This window comes from Bombus vosnesenskii, unplaced genomic scaffold (genome assembly GCF_011952255.1).
Source record: "Bombus vosnesenskii isolate JDL3184/JDL3185 unplaced genomic scaffold, Bvos_JDL3184-5_v1.1 scf7180000013276, whole genome shotgun sequence".
In the NCBI taxonomy this organism is placed as follows: Eukaryota; Metazoa; Arthropoda; class Insecta; order Hymenoptera; family Apidae; genus Bombus; species Bombus vosnesenskii.
In genome coordinates this window covers 176,091-191,677 of record NW_022882934.1, presented here as the reverse complement: position 1 = coordinate 191,677, position 15,587 = coordinate 176,091, and the positions used below count along the sequence as shown (strand labels likewise).

At 36.9% G+C, this 15,587-nt stretch overlaps 1 protein-coding gene across 9 annotated transcripts in view; it reads left to right on the top strand.

The window, feature by feature from the left end:
- LOC117231917 (serine/threonine-protein phosphatase 2B catalytic subunit 3-like) overlaps positions 1 to 15,587 on the top strand; it is a 151,301-nt gene that overhangs the window by 53,852 nt on the left and 81,862 nt on the right. For all 9 annotated transcript variants that reach the window (XM_033490873.1, XM_033490872.1, XM_033490881.1 and 6 more), the window contains exon 3: positions 9,723 to 9,847. In XM_033490873.1, coding sequence (XP_033346764.1) covers positions 9,723 to 9,847 — 125 coding nt within the window. The remainder of the gene's footprint in view (positions 1 to 9,722; positions 9,848 to 15,587) is intronic.

Below are 15,587 nucleotides of genomic sequence, written 5' to 3'. Positions count from 1 at the left end.
AACCATTTTTTCAAACTGTATTATAAATTCATAGCCAATTAATATTCATAGTTACAATTTACACTTTCGAATATGAGATCTAATGGTAGCTAGCATTTCTCAGGTTTAAAGCAAGTATAATTAAAAAGAACGTTATTTAATTACCCCTCCATATACGTAGCGTATAGCTTGAACGTATATCCTATTCATAAATCGTTTCATTCACATCACGCGTGCGGGATAAATCGGCGAAATAAAAGCACACAAGCTTATAGAGAACTCGTAGAGCTTGAGAGTCGCTTCGATCACTCAATGGCCTGGTTTATGGATATCGGTGCGGCGATATAATCCAGATGCAAATTATCGTCTTCCAGCTTCGGTCCACGGCGCACTTAATCAGCCTCGAGCACGATAGCATCGTGAAGAGCCACTCTGCCCCCCTATTAGTCCCTCCAAGAGAAATTCCCAGGGTGACTGTCACAATTAGCTTAAGCAACTTCTAAGCACAATGACCGTTGCTCGAAGAGTTTCTCGTGCGTCCTCTCGCATTTTCCTCACGTACCACCGCACCCCTTTCCTCTTCATCTTCCGTCTCTGATCCGCGTTCCGGAAACGGATGTTACTCGCGGTGAAACGTAAAACCCAGCTACTCGAGGTATTTTGCTGCTCTGGGGTACGAGAGACAATTTTTAATCCTCTTACGTTGCATCGAGTGTACGACTGAAAAATATAAATTCAAAAAATGTGAAAAATATATGACGTTGACAAGTCTAATGAAACGATGGATTAATTAAATCGATGGATTACCAGGAAAAATGTCGTCACCGGCTTATTCAGAAGAAAACAACTTCCGTTTCCTGGACAGGTTTTTGATACGGCGAACTTCGAGCGAGCTACTGGAAGCTGTCAATACTTGAAAAGGGGTAACGAAATGAAATTAAGAGACACGATTCCCGTGACGTTTCAGTTCGTAGGTTTAGGTTGAAACGAGTAATCGAAGATCGAACGCTTTTCCATTGAACACGGATAAATTTGAAAAAGAATGACAGCATTCACGCACCAGTAAGCTTCGCGACAATTATAATTACAATTACAAATTGAGTTAGAAAAAAAACGCGATGTAAAATCGTTGCAAACTTTGACTAATCTTTTTTTATATAGACGGTAGTTATGATAGAATTGGTAGTAATAATCGTTACAAATTGTTTATTGCAATATTCTCTTTCTTATACGTATTTTGTAGCTTTTCTATTAATTTTTGTTCAACGTGGTAGTAGAATTTCCACTGCTATCAGTCGTAGGTAGACTCAGTATGAAGTATAATTAAATTATCTAAGAAAATAGAAAAATCTGTCCTTTCGAAGCGAATATAAAGTTTCTTATCTTTGGACATAAGAGTCTTATATTATGTTATATTAATTTAAAATAAGAACAAATAAAGTGGAAGGAATATTACGATAATTTTGCGATAGTGATTGAGAGAGTGATTCTTTAGCCTAGTTTCCAAGTTTCCAGAGAGAACTCATCGGTTGTCTCGTGACGATCGACGAAATCGAAACTTACTCGTTGAAACTAGCCTTTCAATTCTGTCTGTCGATAGGAGTAAATTTTATCAAGAAAGTTAACAGTTCGATATAGCGATTCTCGACCTGAGGGTAGTTGGAGAGGCGCGCATGTCAAACGTTTCCCCTCGAGCGTGCAACTACCTTCAAATTTCATACGTATACCTGTGAATAACATCGTTTGCTCTAGCGAGACGTGCAACGCGGCTCTAGCTGCGCTACAATGTCGAAACATACTTTGGTGAATTAAAAAAAAAAAAATAAAAAAGACAAGAATTTTAAATTAATTTTCCAATCTATAATTGATGTACGTGTACAAATTTTTAGGATCAATCGATCAAGAACGTCTTAAAATATCATGTAAGCCAGGTGGAAAATGATATTTTCGAGAAAATTGCGTTTAGACACGTCTGCGTGAGATTTTCGTTTTCGCCACACACGCGTTTCAGAAGAGTGGAAAGAAAATTCTATTTCAGGTATTTATAGAGGCTTGAATAATTCAGGAGGACGTGTCCAAGGGGAAAACACCGTGAAAATTGCAGCGAGTGATTTATGTTTCGCTTGGTCATGGGAGATAGTCTTTTGAGAGATAAGAAATGGCTAGGTTTGATAGTAAAATGCAACTTAGATTGGTAAAACGCGATAGCGCGAATATTAAATGTTATTCGGTTGGAATTTTAGATGAGATTCAAAGAATTGTAGAGTTACGCCGAGAAAGAGTGAAATACGAATTTACAAATGGGATTTGAAAATTTGATGGACACGAGGTTTGTTGAATTTCGATGAAATAGCGTTGTTAGCACCTTCTTCTTCCTTTTTTTTCTAAAAGCGTAGGACAATGAAAAAATAGAGCTTGAACATGAACGACCAAGTTCGCTTATGTTTTACTCTTTCTTTACGCATTCTATCAGTCATTCCACTATTTCTATTACCTTTCAAATGTTTCTAATAAATAGAAAGATCTCTAAATACAATCTGTACGACACATTTTTCAAAGATGAAGAATCTCTCAGAGATCGTACTGAAGGTTCCTCACGCAATTCCTCGCACAAAGTACTTCTGACCAAGTACGTATGTTTCTCCAATAAAACGTCTCTAGCTATCCTTACACAATATAAAAAAGAACGACAGGATGAAAAATAACTGTCAAGATGTAAAAATAATTAATAAAATAGCGGAAGCTTGCAGCGCATTGTAATTCACAATTTCTACAACGAATTTCTCAAAAACAAAGAAAGTCTCAGACATCGTGCTGAGGGATTCTCACGCGATTCCTCGCGCAAAGTGTTTCTCAGCAAATGCCTACTTCTCTGATAAAACACCTGTAATTATCAGGAAACAGAGTAAAAAAGAACGACAAGATGAGAAATAACTGTCTAATAGCGGAAGCTTGCAGCACATTGTAATTCACAATTTCTACAACGAATTCCTCGGGGATGAAGAAACTTTCAGATATCACGCCAAAGGATTCTTACATAAATCCTCGCACAAAGTACCTCTGATCGTAAATAAATAAATAAATCAATAAAATACCGCCGATTATCACGAAACAACACGAGGAAGGAACGAAAGAAACAAATATCCAAGGAATAAATATCCAGTAGCGGAAACTCGGCGTCGACCTAGCAGAGCCGAGATTCGCGTGCGTGCACGCGTGCTTTCGTGACTAACGCAGAAGTGAGACACCGTATCGCACGCGATCGCTCGCACGTGAGTGCGTCTTAATTAAAACGGGGTCGCGAGCCAACCGGAGTAACGAACCTCCGACAAGTTAAGGGGGTTCCACTCTGCTCTCCGCCTTCTCCATCTCTATTCTCTCTCTCTCTCTCTCTTTTTTCTTTTTTTTTCTCGTTGGAGCGCTGATTGCGACAACTTGCTTTCGAACGTAACGAGATACCGATCTCTCTCGGTATTTGCAACACCTCTCTCTACGTTCCTTTTATTAGTTTTTCGCTTATAGGGAAGCTACCCCGTGAAGAGCTGAAAATAATCAACGCGAACGGGGACACTTTGGGGGCTGTAAGAAAATTGACGACAACGAATTGACGATGAATCGCGTTAGATTCGCAGTAACAAATCGGATTATGAAGTTGTTCGAACGATAGAAAATGAACCTTCTGTTGAGCGTTTAACGCGCGTACTGCGATAATTAGGCCGCCAAGTTTCATGCAGATTTTGAGAAAATGAGACCTATAACATTTATTTCTTTCGCCTAAGTATCGTGATAGCCGCTATTTTATGAATTTTATATATTTTTGCAATTTTAAATTCATCGTAGGTGCATAAATATTCGTGTCATTTTGCTTTTTTTTACGTATTAACCGTTTATTTGAATAACAAATACAATTGAGACGTCTAGGAAAGATAGAGTTAACCGATTTAGTTTCTAGGAACATCAAATATTCTCAATGCATCTTACGTTTATTATTCTCGGGACATTAAAAGGATTTTTCATTTCCATTCAACGAATTCTAAATCTTCGGAAATCCATTGAATCGAAGGTATTCAATAACGGAATCGAAGGATAGAACCAGTTATTGGCATTAGAGAAGTAGAATATTTCACAGTTGCTCTTTCCGCTTTTCGTAAGAAATTATCCGGATCGCTTTTGCGTTCCTTTATAAACGTGGAGGATCGTCTAGGGAACTGGTGGTAGTAAAATCAGACCAGGCGAAGTTCTCGAATTGTCGTTCGGGGGAAGTTTCGACGTGAATTGCGCAGCTTTTTAGTCGTTTGAGAAACAACACGAAGAGTGACGTATGAATGTCACCGATAAATTCTTGTCGATAAACGTTGTGGCAAGGCGGGGAAGTTGTTAGTATTCGCGACATCTTAAACGGCGGATCGCTTTCCACTGGTAACATATTGCTTAGAAAGTTGTGAATGTGCGCCGCTTTTCTGCCAACGTGTCGCGCGAGTTTACTGCATCATCGTATACATAAATCTTGCCCGTGTCTCGGTCGTATTAAAATCACTATTTCCTCCGACGATAAACAGTATTCCTCGTTGAAGTATAAAACGCTCGAAGTTATAAGTTTTATAACAGTTGTTCACACGAACTGTCTCGGTTTTCAAATTTACATCGAGGAGAAGATTGCGACCAGCTTTTTTACCATAACGTAAAAATTAAGTCTGACGTCTAATGCGTAACGCGATGGTTCTTAACCATTTTGCAAATATATACATGCAAAACGTGGAAATTTAAATATCATAAATTAAAATGTCTACTGTTCAAATAAGAGTTAAACGATACGCGTGTTGTTGATTAAAAACCATTGTCGTAACGCATCGTCGCCTGTATTTCCTTTAAGACAATTCTCGGCGAAATGTTAGCCAAACTGGAATTTGTTAATAAATGTTGATAGACGTAAGGGTGATACGATATCGTGGAAATAATAATTTTGATTTATTTATTTTATGTTTATTTCAAAAGGTTAAATGTTAATACAGATAATTGCAATATCCAATGTAAGCATCCTTTTTTATTAGTATTTAATTCTTTGTATGACATTTCGATGTAATCTTGTGCCAATTTTAGTACGGTTCTTGAATGTAGCTTTCCTGTATCAGAAAAAAGGTAAAAACCCTCTCTTTTCAAATCCTCCGTATGTCACCGTGTTAAAATGCATTAAGTTTTGTTAACAAATTCTCGATAACTGTGTGATAAATCGATTCCAGATAGACAACAGTTTCTCGTAATTGAAATTTAAAGATAATGTCTTTAATAAATTAAATAAATAAGTCTTGAATTTTGAAGTTCACCTGAGGAATATCTTAAAATATCATCCTTCTAATAAAAAAAAAGAGAGAGAGAGAAAAGGAAGCCAGTTCTTAAATCTATAAATCTTCCCACTATTAACAAGACATAAATATATTAAAAGAAAAAAATGCAATAACCAGAAAAAATTACACAAGTATCGTAAAACGTTAATCTCGTTTCTTTCTAACCAATTTCTAGCAAACTGCGTTCCTCTCCAAAGCCCTTAAGATACCACAAACCATCCCTCACGGATTACTTCAACAGCTTTTCCCCATTTCGAGTGTGGTAAAGCGGTTGAGTAGTATAGGCACGTGTGTGGTCAGACATTGAACACAGACCCTTCGAAGGCGGCCTAATAAAAGCCGAAGGAAAGTTGCCACTTGTTGCTGAATTACGCAGTAGAGAACTATACGGGCAGCGATGCTTAAGCCAACCAATATCGTCTCGGTATATCCTGGGAAACGGAATGGCCGCGTCGAATTCGCATAAATCGCACGGAAGGGAAACAGAACTCGAGACCCGTGTAATCTTGACGCTTTTAACATTGAACACACACGCCGTAGTGCGTGTCTGTCCCTTCCGTTTCCACCACGTTCTGGTAACAAGGCGAGATTTATCGCTGGACGATATCCATTATATGTTTGAACACACACGTTTGTTATACGTTTGTTGTAATGTTATAACATTTTCATTTTTAGTGGATAGAACGTAAGTTAGTCGACTGAGACGCGATTCCCAATCATATTTTGGCTTCATTCTGTTGTCTTCGTCATTTCTTAGACATCTTTTTTCTTTTTCTTTTTAAATATTTTATTCGTACGAAACGTGGAATATATAAAAGATAGTAAAATTATATTGAATACTAAAATCACATATTTTAAAAACTATCTATATCGTAATAATCTCTGTTGAAATAGAGCATTCATTTCGAGAACAACTTTGCAAACTTCGTACTATTATATTGGTAGAAACAAATTTGCAGAAATAAAATATCCGAATGAATAATTTTATATATCAAAAAGGTATAAATTTCCTATGATTTAAAATACCATAAACCATAACATTACAGGGTACAATTTCGCACATCAACTACCCCAATCACGACCCTCTTTCAATTGTACATATTTCAGAAATAAGATATCTATAATTCGTTCTTAACCCCGTACACACTCGCAGATCAGAGAACCAAGAATCAAAATTACTACTGTACTTACCATACAAAAAGCCAACAGCATTGAAAGAGAGAGAGATCGCCAGCTTTTTATTCCCGATTTTCCTCGACGATGTTCTCTGCGGATTATCTCCATATACAGTGGAAAACGCAACAGCAGTCCGCTCTGAGCTTATGCAAGGAGAGATCAAAGCGGTTTTCCCAAAGCTTGATCGTATGGATTTACGCTTCGTTAGTTGCCGCGGCCGCGCCTTTGGCCTTATTATCGCTATAGTAAGCGGTCCACCGGGCGACCGACGACCGATGGAAATTGCTCGCGAAACCGCTCGGGATTATGGTAATCGCGCGATGCTCCCTACGTACTCTCGTTAATTTACCTCGCTCCTCTTTTTTCTCCCATCACCTCGATAAGGCTTCTATCTGAATCTACTTCGATTTCCATTGTAATTCCTTGCGCGCTTATCACGCGAAAACGGTTTGAATACGAAGGTACGCAATCTTTATCGAAGAATTTTGTTATTAATGTATCTGTTGGGAAAATCGAACTTTGCATGATTAATGGGGAGTTACGGTTTAATTAATCATCTTGGGTCTTATCTTATGGCACATGTAAGGTAGATTTGTTATGATGCTAAGGATTTCGAGATTTAGAGTTGGACAGATCGGTACACTGGAACGTCGTTTGTATAGACGAAATTTTAGAAGTCTTTAAGTATTATTCCACATGTCGCCGATTGTCAGCTCACTTACACGAACGACTAACAATAAGACACGCGTTTCGCAGCCGATACAAGTTTGCAACGCTATTATGTATTTTACAGCAAATTTGAAATGATCTTGTACGAACATGAACTTTTATTAACTGAACGAAAAGTTATAGATGGTAGAAAGTAGTATGTGAATTCTTATTATATGAACGACTTGATTATACGAACTAACTTGTCCATACACATAAACGGAGTTCTATCGTATGTCACTTAAATCAATCGTTCGAATCAGTAGGTACTTCTAGTTTCTGTTTCATATGAAATCTCATAAGACGATACTCTATACATTGCTTATGATTATACACATGCTCATGCTTTCACCCCTTTTTGAATCCTCGAGACTACTGCGCTGTAGAGACAGCATTATGTACCTATATTACAGGAAACAAAGAATCTCGATTTTTGAGGATAACATTTAATTTGACACTGTAAAACCATATATTTATTGTACTATTATATTGTCATTAGTCAGCCTATTTATAGTAGGCTATTATTATTCCCAGGTTTATTAGACTAACGTAGGAACCTCTTACTAAATAAGACTTTGATCTTTTCTAAAAAAAAAAAAAAAAACTACGAAAAATTGATAAAAATTGGATAGCTAGAAACATGTACATGCGTATAATATATAAATATTTCCATTTTATAATTATATCAGAATAGAATTATACTCTCCAAGATATCTACCTGTAAATATCCAAAAGACGGAAATTTTACGTTTCTTCTTCGAAGCCACCACAACCTTTTCTCCAAAATTCCACTTGAAAAACATCATCCTCCGCTGCTACCGCATAATATTTCCACTCTTACCTTCCCTAGAATACGCATTAGAACTCAATTCCTCGATCTGCGCAACGGATTTCCTCATTCTTCCAAGTGAAACAGATAGAAATCCCAGCTTTACAGAAGCATATTTCGCCGAGTCACGTCTCCGCGCTTCATCCTCCAAGAAAACCAAGACTTCATCCGTGATTGTGGATCAAAGAACCGTGGTAAAAATTCCTGTTCAGGCCCCGTGTTGGCCAGCTTACCATCAAATCCGTGGCGTATACGTGGCAAATGTTTCCTTTTGAACGAGTTGTAAACGTCGGAAAATAACTTGCCTCCAGTTACGTACGTCTCCGTGTGTATGGAGTTTGCCAAGTAACATCGGTTGGAAAGTTTCCCCTAGCGCTGTGTACCTCTCTCTCTCTCTTCTCTCTCCTCTGCAACCATCGTAATTTCACTGTGGAAACATTCGCAAACAAGTTTACCTAATCTCCGAAGTAAATTCGTGTACGCGTGTTTGACGTTGCTCGGGCATTAATCGTGCTCGATTAATCGTGCTAGGTAATTTCGCGAATCGACCTTGAATTTCCCCAGAGAGAGAGAGAGAGAGAATCGCGTTGGTTCTTCCAGGCAATTCGTCTACCATTTCGGTTCCGAGCTGTTCAGACGATCATTCTAATTTAGTTTCTGCTGCAGAGAGCAGTTTCTTGGAATTAATTGTGTTTCGACGAAGATAAAGGTTGAGGTCTTCTGGTTAGAGCGGCGATGAGAGAGCGGTAGAATTATTGAGATTTCGGAAGGTGGCAATATTTTTGGAAACGTGGAAATAAGGAATGGTTTTACGGACGTAAATGAACGTAGAAATGGACGCGATGAAATGATTTTTAAATATATTGCCAAGCACAGTAATAAAATTCGAACACGATATCAAAGTTTGGTTAGAGTTAATTGTGTTTGGAAGATAAAGTACATTTACGTTTAGACAAGTAGAGTCAATGGACAGAAGTTCATTTAATTAAACCTTAAGTTATTTCTATAAACGGAGTACAGATAGATGCAATGCGGATGTACAAGGATTTTCCGTATAAATAAATTATGCAGATATTCTCAATACATATTTGATATTCGTTCTGTCTCTGCATCCTAATCTCAAGTCTCTCCTCGCGCTCTCTGACGTTCGAAACTTGCCAGTTACTTGCTATAAATACGTAAAAAGCTCGCTAAAATATTTATACCGAATTCCTGTACCTATAAAATTAATTAAAAGAAAGTCGAACGATCTCATTATTTTTCGAATGCTCTCTCGGGGATAACGAACAGGGGCGTTTGATCGATCAAAATAGTGCGATGACAATTTACTCAATATAGATCATTTCCTGAATTACTATATTTTGCTTGATTTCATAGAAGGACGCGTAAGAATATCGAGAGAAAATAGAATGGCGAAAAACCAGATTAAGTCGTTAAAAAATGTAAGTTTGGATTGGTTGACGATTTCGTAATAAACTGGCAATTAATTAGCCCGAAGAAAATGTATGTTTTACATAATTGTTTAAATTGGTATTCTTCAGTTTCCTTTTAAACCAGCTCGATAATAAAAGAGAAACATTTTAAATAATAAATGAAAATTATGTTAAAAACTCGGTTGATCTCTAGATAGTCTTTATTAATAATAAGAAAACGGTCTGAATAATTTCTTTTTCCTTCTGCTTCAGTGTGCGGTGACATTCACGGACAGTTCTATGACCTGATGAAGTTGTTCGAGGTGGGCGGGCCACCCTCCACGACGAAGTATCTCTTCCTCGGCGATTATGTAGACAGGGGTTATTTCAGTATCGAGGTAAGTTTGAAAATTCATTACGATACTCTCGTTCTCTCTCGAACTTCGCACAAACGCCTCCGTAGATCGTTATCGCGTTAAATAGAAATATTAACGAAAAAAAAAAATGGCATTTGATAATATCAATTTACGCGATTAAAACTTCTTATTCGAGATAAAATAATAATTTTAATAATGATACAAACGATTGGATACAATATTTATTCATTACGTGAGACTGTTCTTTTATTTCATTGAAAACTTTCATTTCATACAATAAAACAAGAATTATTATTTTATCCTCCGCTCCAATTGAAATTTTGAATTGTATCGGATGAATTCCGTATCCTTGAGGTTTTCGAACGCTTCCATAAATCGCTATCGCGCCGAATGGATGGAAATGTAACAAATAGCGTAGAATCTTTTCCCTTGGATTATTTCCTGCGCAAGAAAAATAATAATTTATTTTAATAATTTTTCTTAGAGACAAGAAAAGAGAGAGAGAGAGAGATTTCTTCTTTCAATAGAAATATCAAGAAAAATAATTATTTCGATAATTCCTCCTGGTAATATCATTCTGTGCTCGTTTCATTTTATCACGAGGCTGCACAATTTTCAAAAATACGTTTCTCCAACAAAATTTCGAGAAAAATGTTCTTTAAAAATTTCAGCCCACCCTATATAATATCAATGATTATTTTACTATCTAATTTCGTTCTATTATCGTACCAATTGAAATTTAGCACGATATCGAGCAGATTCCAAGTTCTTGAAGGTCTTCCTATTACGATAGAACACGGAACGCGTGCAGACTCGCATTCACGAGGCACGTAGACCGGAAGCAGAGAGTTTCTCTGCTCCTTCCCTCGATTATCGGACTTTCTAATTAGCGATCCGCTCGGTTAATTACCAATTAATATGCTCTCCGTTTGTCCTGGAATGTGGTTAACCATAGAGAATACGAAGTTCAGGCCGTTCTCATTTGAAATTCCCGCGCTCGTTCGAAACTTGCACGGATTTATTCCCCTGTAGGTACTACGAGATGCGCTTTATAGGATTTCTCATATTTTCCTAGTAATCGGGAGAGCATGGAGAAAGGAAATTCTATTAGGTCTGCTTTCGAAAGAATTTAGAGGAAAAGTAGCTTTTCAGTGGAATAACAGCGATTCGATTTTTCAGCGTTTCGAAATTTTTATCAAAAATAAGAAAGTTTGAAATTTTGGTTTACTAATCAAACGGAATTGCCAGTTAATTAGACGGCTGTGAAACAGAATCGTTTGGAGTTACATTAGCGAGTAATTAGAAGCAGTTTACGTACTTCCAATGACTGGACAGGGACATCGTTGATACAAGTTTTCATGTAATTAGTATTGTTTGGTAATCGGAATGGTATTTATCAAATTCTCCATTTGCATTAAAATGTATAAATAGTATAATGGAATATACGAATATTCTATTTATATTGCTCCATTTCCATTACTCGAGTTCTATACGTATCGAAATACGAGCGAATAAAGTAAACTAGTGGAAAGAAAATGTTTGTTGTTCATTAATGATTCATAACAAAAACTGAAGTATTATTTAAAAAAATAAAAGCAGAAAACGATAGTAGGTATACGTACTATAATATACAATAATCATAATGATAAATGTCAAAGGGGGAAAAATAAAGGAAGACGATGTAGAAGAAAGTATGCAAATACTCAATTATTACAATAATTGATTTATCCTGTTACACCAATCACGATTATTATTAACGACGAAACACATAAATTATTCCTCGATATTTAAACGCATCGAACTGCAGCTCAATCGTCGCAGATATTTCATCGTCAAACAATTTTTTCACAAATATAGAACCGTACCTGTATGAGAAGAAATCTATAATATCATAGTAATAAATAACGCTTGCCGGAGCTAGACTTGTCGTCGTCCACGTGAAAGAACGTCCTCACGATCGAGCAAGATGAAAAGAATTTCAACCGGTGGCTGGATTGAAAAATCGAGAAGCAGTTTACCGTCCGTTTTTAAGAGGATCTTGCCGCAACAACGTGAGCTTCTGCGTGACCGTGCTCGCACACGCGAACAAGAAGGACGCAACGAGCCTCCATCGACAGATCGATACTCTCTATCCGCAATATGCTTCGCTCGATTCTCCGGAGAACGCCAGAGGAAAACAGATCCTTCCAGTTTTCTCCATGAAATACACATAGGCGTTCTATGATGTTACGATACGAAAGGAAATCGCGTAGTATCAGTCCTTGAGCTTGCTCTTCAGGTTTATATTCTTTACGGTTATTCGTAATTAAACTGTATAATATTTTATGCAAATTTTATGAACGTTGTTGAAGAAACGGAATAATGTTTGTATGGTGAAAAATGCCAATGGTGGGCGCGCTATGATATATTAGGTTGTCCGAAAAGTTTCTTTCGTTTTATGAGGAAATAATAAATAAAGACGCACAATGTTTTTTGTTTTATATTATTTTGTCGAATTACATTTTGTTCTGTTGAGATAATCACCAAAACATTTCACTGACTTGGTTTCACGTTTGTATGCATTGTTGTAAAAAACACGTTTGCGAAAGAAAGACACTTTCCGGACAACCTAATACATGACAATTTCAAGATGCAAACATACAGAGAAATCACGTAAAATGCTAAAATATGTAAAATGCAAAATATGAAAAATATCCAGGAAGCATCAAACGCATTAGAAAGCTATAGTGAAGCGTGGAAACATAGAACAGGCAGATATTGTAGTTCGAAAAAGGGGAGAACGTGTAAGATCTGTGAGAGAAACGTGAAACGTGTGATGGAAGATCCCGCAGGAGTACAAAGCGTGGAAAAGATTCTAAAGGATAAAAGATTGCATCAGATTAAACAAAATAGAAAGAACAGGGAGAGAAAAAATGTTAAAAATGGTGGAAGAAATACTAAAGATTAAAAAGGTGTCATAAACAGACGGTTAGCGGTGAACTGTGGGAAATAATAGTTTAAGAATACGAAAAACTTCTGGCGTAGACTCTTAGGATGAGGAAGATTGGAAAAATTGTAACCAAGTCGCATTTCTTGGCTTCGAAATCAAATAAATCATTATTATTGTCAAATATCCAAAGTAAAGTACTTGTTATGATATTAAATAGACGAAAGAATTCTCTGCTCGGTCTCTCTTCAGTTTTATTCGCAAAAGTTTGAATCTATATAGACGTCTGCTCTAGCTATAACGCATTGCAACAGCCTTTCAAAGGTAATAGTACTGCAACAATGGCAAAATCCAATTCTTATTGAACTTGGATAATTCGATGTCTATTAAAGCGTAATATTAGGTTGGCAACTAAGTGATTGCTGATATTGTCAATACCATCTAATGACAAAATCCGCAATCACTTAGTTGCCAAGCCAATACATCCTGACGATGGTTTTACGAATAAGAGTGACGGAATAGGAACGAGAACGACGTAAAAAAGAACGAGGGGAAAGTTTGTAAGGGAATATTTTGAGAGGTTGATGATAAAAAGAAGAGAACAGGGTGTAAGAACGGAATATTTAGTAGCAAAGAGGAGGAGAGAACGTGAAGGATATAAGTGGGTTAAGAATGCAGAAAAAGGTATAGGGAAGCGAAGTGACAGGGGAAAAAATGAAAAAAGCGGATCACGGGGAGATTCGTGTAAAAAGGGAGGAAACGAAGAATGAATTGATTACTCGGTTAAAAAAGAAAAGGAGGGAATACAAAGGGGAAGAAGATATCGGAATGAGTGGAATAAAAAGGAAATAAAATATAGGTAAAATATAGGAAAAAGAGAAATAGGGATTTAGGATAAAGAAATGGATAAAAATAACGAGGAGTACATGTAACAATTTTCAAAAGAAAAAGTAAATTGAATAAAGGTATTGAAAAAATAAATTGAATAAGATATCCCCTTTATGCAAAAATGTAAAAATGATAGCTCGAATGTAGTGGAAATCGTAACAAGAGTAGCTTCCAAATATTCATATTATCATTCGATAAAAATGACTATGTTCTACACAGACAGGGTAGTTTACGATTCAACTCTCTGGTAGCCGAAAATGGTTCCGATTGAGTTTCCAATGTATCTTGGATAAAGTGCCAATTTGATTTTCAGGAGTTGAATAAATAGTAGCAGAGAGAAGTAAAACATTGAATTTTTTATTTAGAAGACAAGTAAGACAAACGAATTCTACTAAACTGGATTCTACTAGAATGTTAAATAGGGCTTGAACTATAACATCTATGGTGTCATAGAAAGGGCTTATTCTACTATCTTAGGACCAAGAAGGATTCTACTACTTTAATACAGTTGAACAGGTCATAAATTCTATCATCTTTGTCGCGCACACTAGTGAACTTAAGCAGAAACTGGAGAGTTCTACTACTCTTACAAATAAATTTCCATCTTTATGGTTATCGTCACAGAACTCGAGAGCTCGGAGCGTTGATTCTGGAATATTACAATAGGGTGCAGCATTCTCCGTTCCTTTTTGTTTCAGCTATTCCTAGATCTTAGTTATTTATACTTTCCGGTCCCTTTTGCACGATCAAGTTAATATTAAAACAGTAAAAATTGGTTAAAGTCACTAATCGTCGGTATTAATAAACAAATGGAACAGATTTGATTCGAAATACCTGATTATGATATTTCACGTGAACTTGTCAATTTACCAAGAATTGATGATATCGTCAATTATTGCGCAACAAACGTGCTAGTAATATTCCAACATAAAAATGAATATTACATTGAAAAGATTATGTCTACCCGCCATTCAAACCTCACGTTCGCCTACTCTCACAATTCGAACATAAAATCCGCCGATATACCGATAAATTGATTGCACGCACGTGTAGCGCTCCGCCATAAAAATCTAAACTAAAAGTAAGAAAAATAAAGAACGCGCCAACTAAAATAAGATATAAAGCCACATAACTAACAACTACAAGAGATGAAGTTAAATCAAGGCCGAGTTAAAGGAAACGAAGGGAGAAGCTAGAGAAAGATATTTCCAAGAGGAGGTGGAAGATCACGGAAAACGAGAAACAGGATTAAAGGCGAGGAAAACCATTCAGGAAGACGCAGAAGGAATAAGTCAGATGAGTCGGAGAAAATTGGACTCGGTTAAAGGAGAAACAAAAAGGAGATGTCGTGCAATGTTCAAGGAAAAAGATAGCTGTTTCTTCGGCTCGAAGCGATTTCAGAAAAAAGCGAGTAACGAATAGGGAACGAATCGAGCTAGATGGTTATGACACACGAAGGAAAAAAAAAATGAATGACAAGGGAAAGATAAATTGGGGGCCATAATTCCGTGAAGGATCAATCCTTTGACCCTCTCTTATCGTTCTTATCGGCGATATCGTTCATCGGGTTTCTCTTATGTGCGTCCCCGGCAACTCTTATTTCCGGTTCTAGTCAGAGATACAGTCCTACGAGAAATACATTGTTTCCGGCTCGTTTTTATCGATATTCAGCCACGGAATTACTCGGAGGAAAACGACGATACGATTATCGGAACGCGGGGAGGGAACAATTTTATTTTCTTCTTAGAGAAGAAGGCTGGACCATTCAACGTTAAGGTCAGATATCTCCTGTGATCCTTTGCTAGAAGAAGATTGGGAGAACGTAAATGGTCTCCGTAGTTTATGGGAATTGGCCTCTCGATACGTTTTCTTGGCGATGTGCGGAATAGAGAGAGATTGGAGTAGTTCGAAGAGGTCGGAAGCTCTTGGGTCAGTTTTGGCGATGAT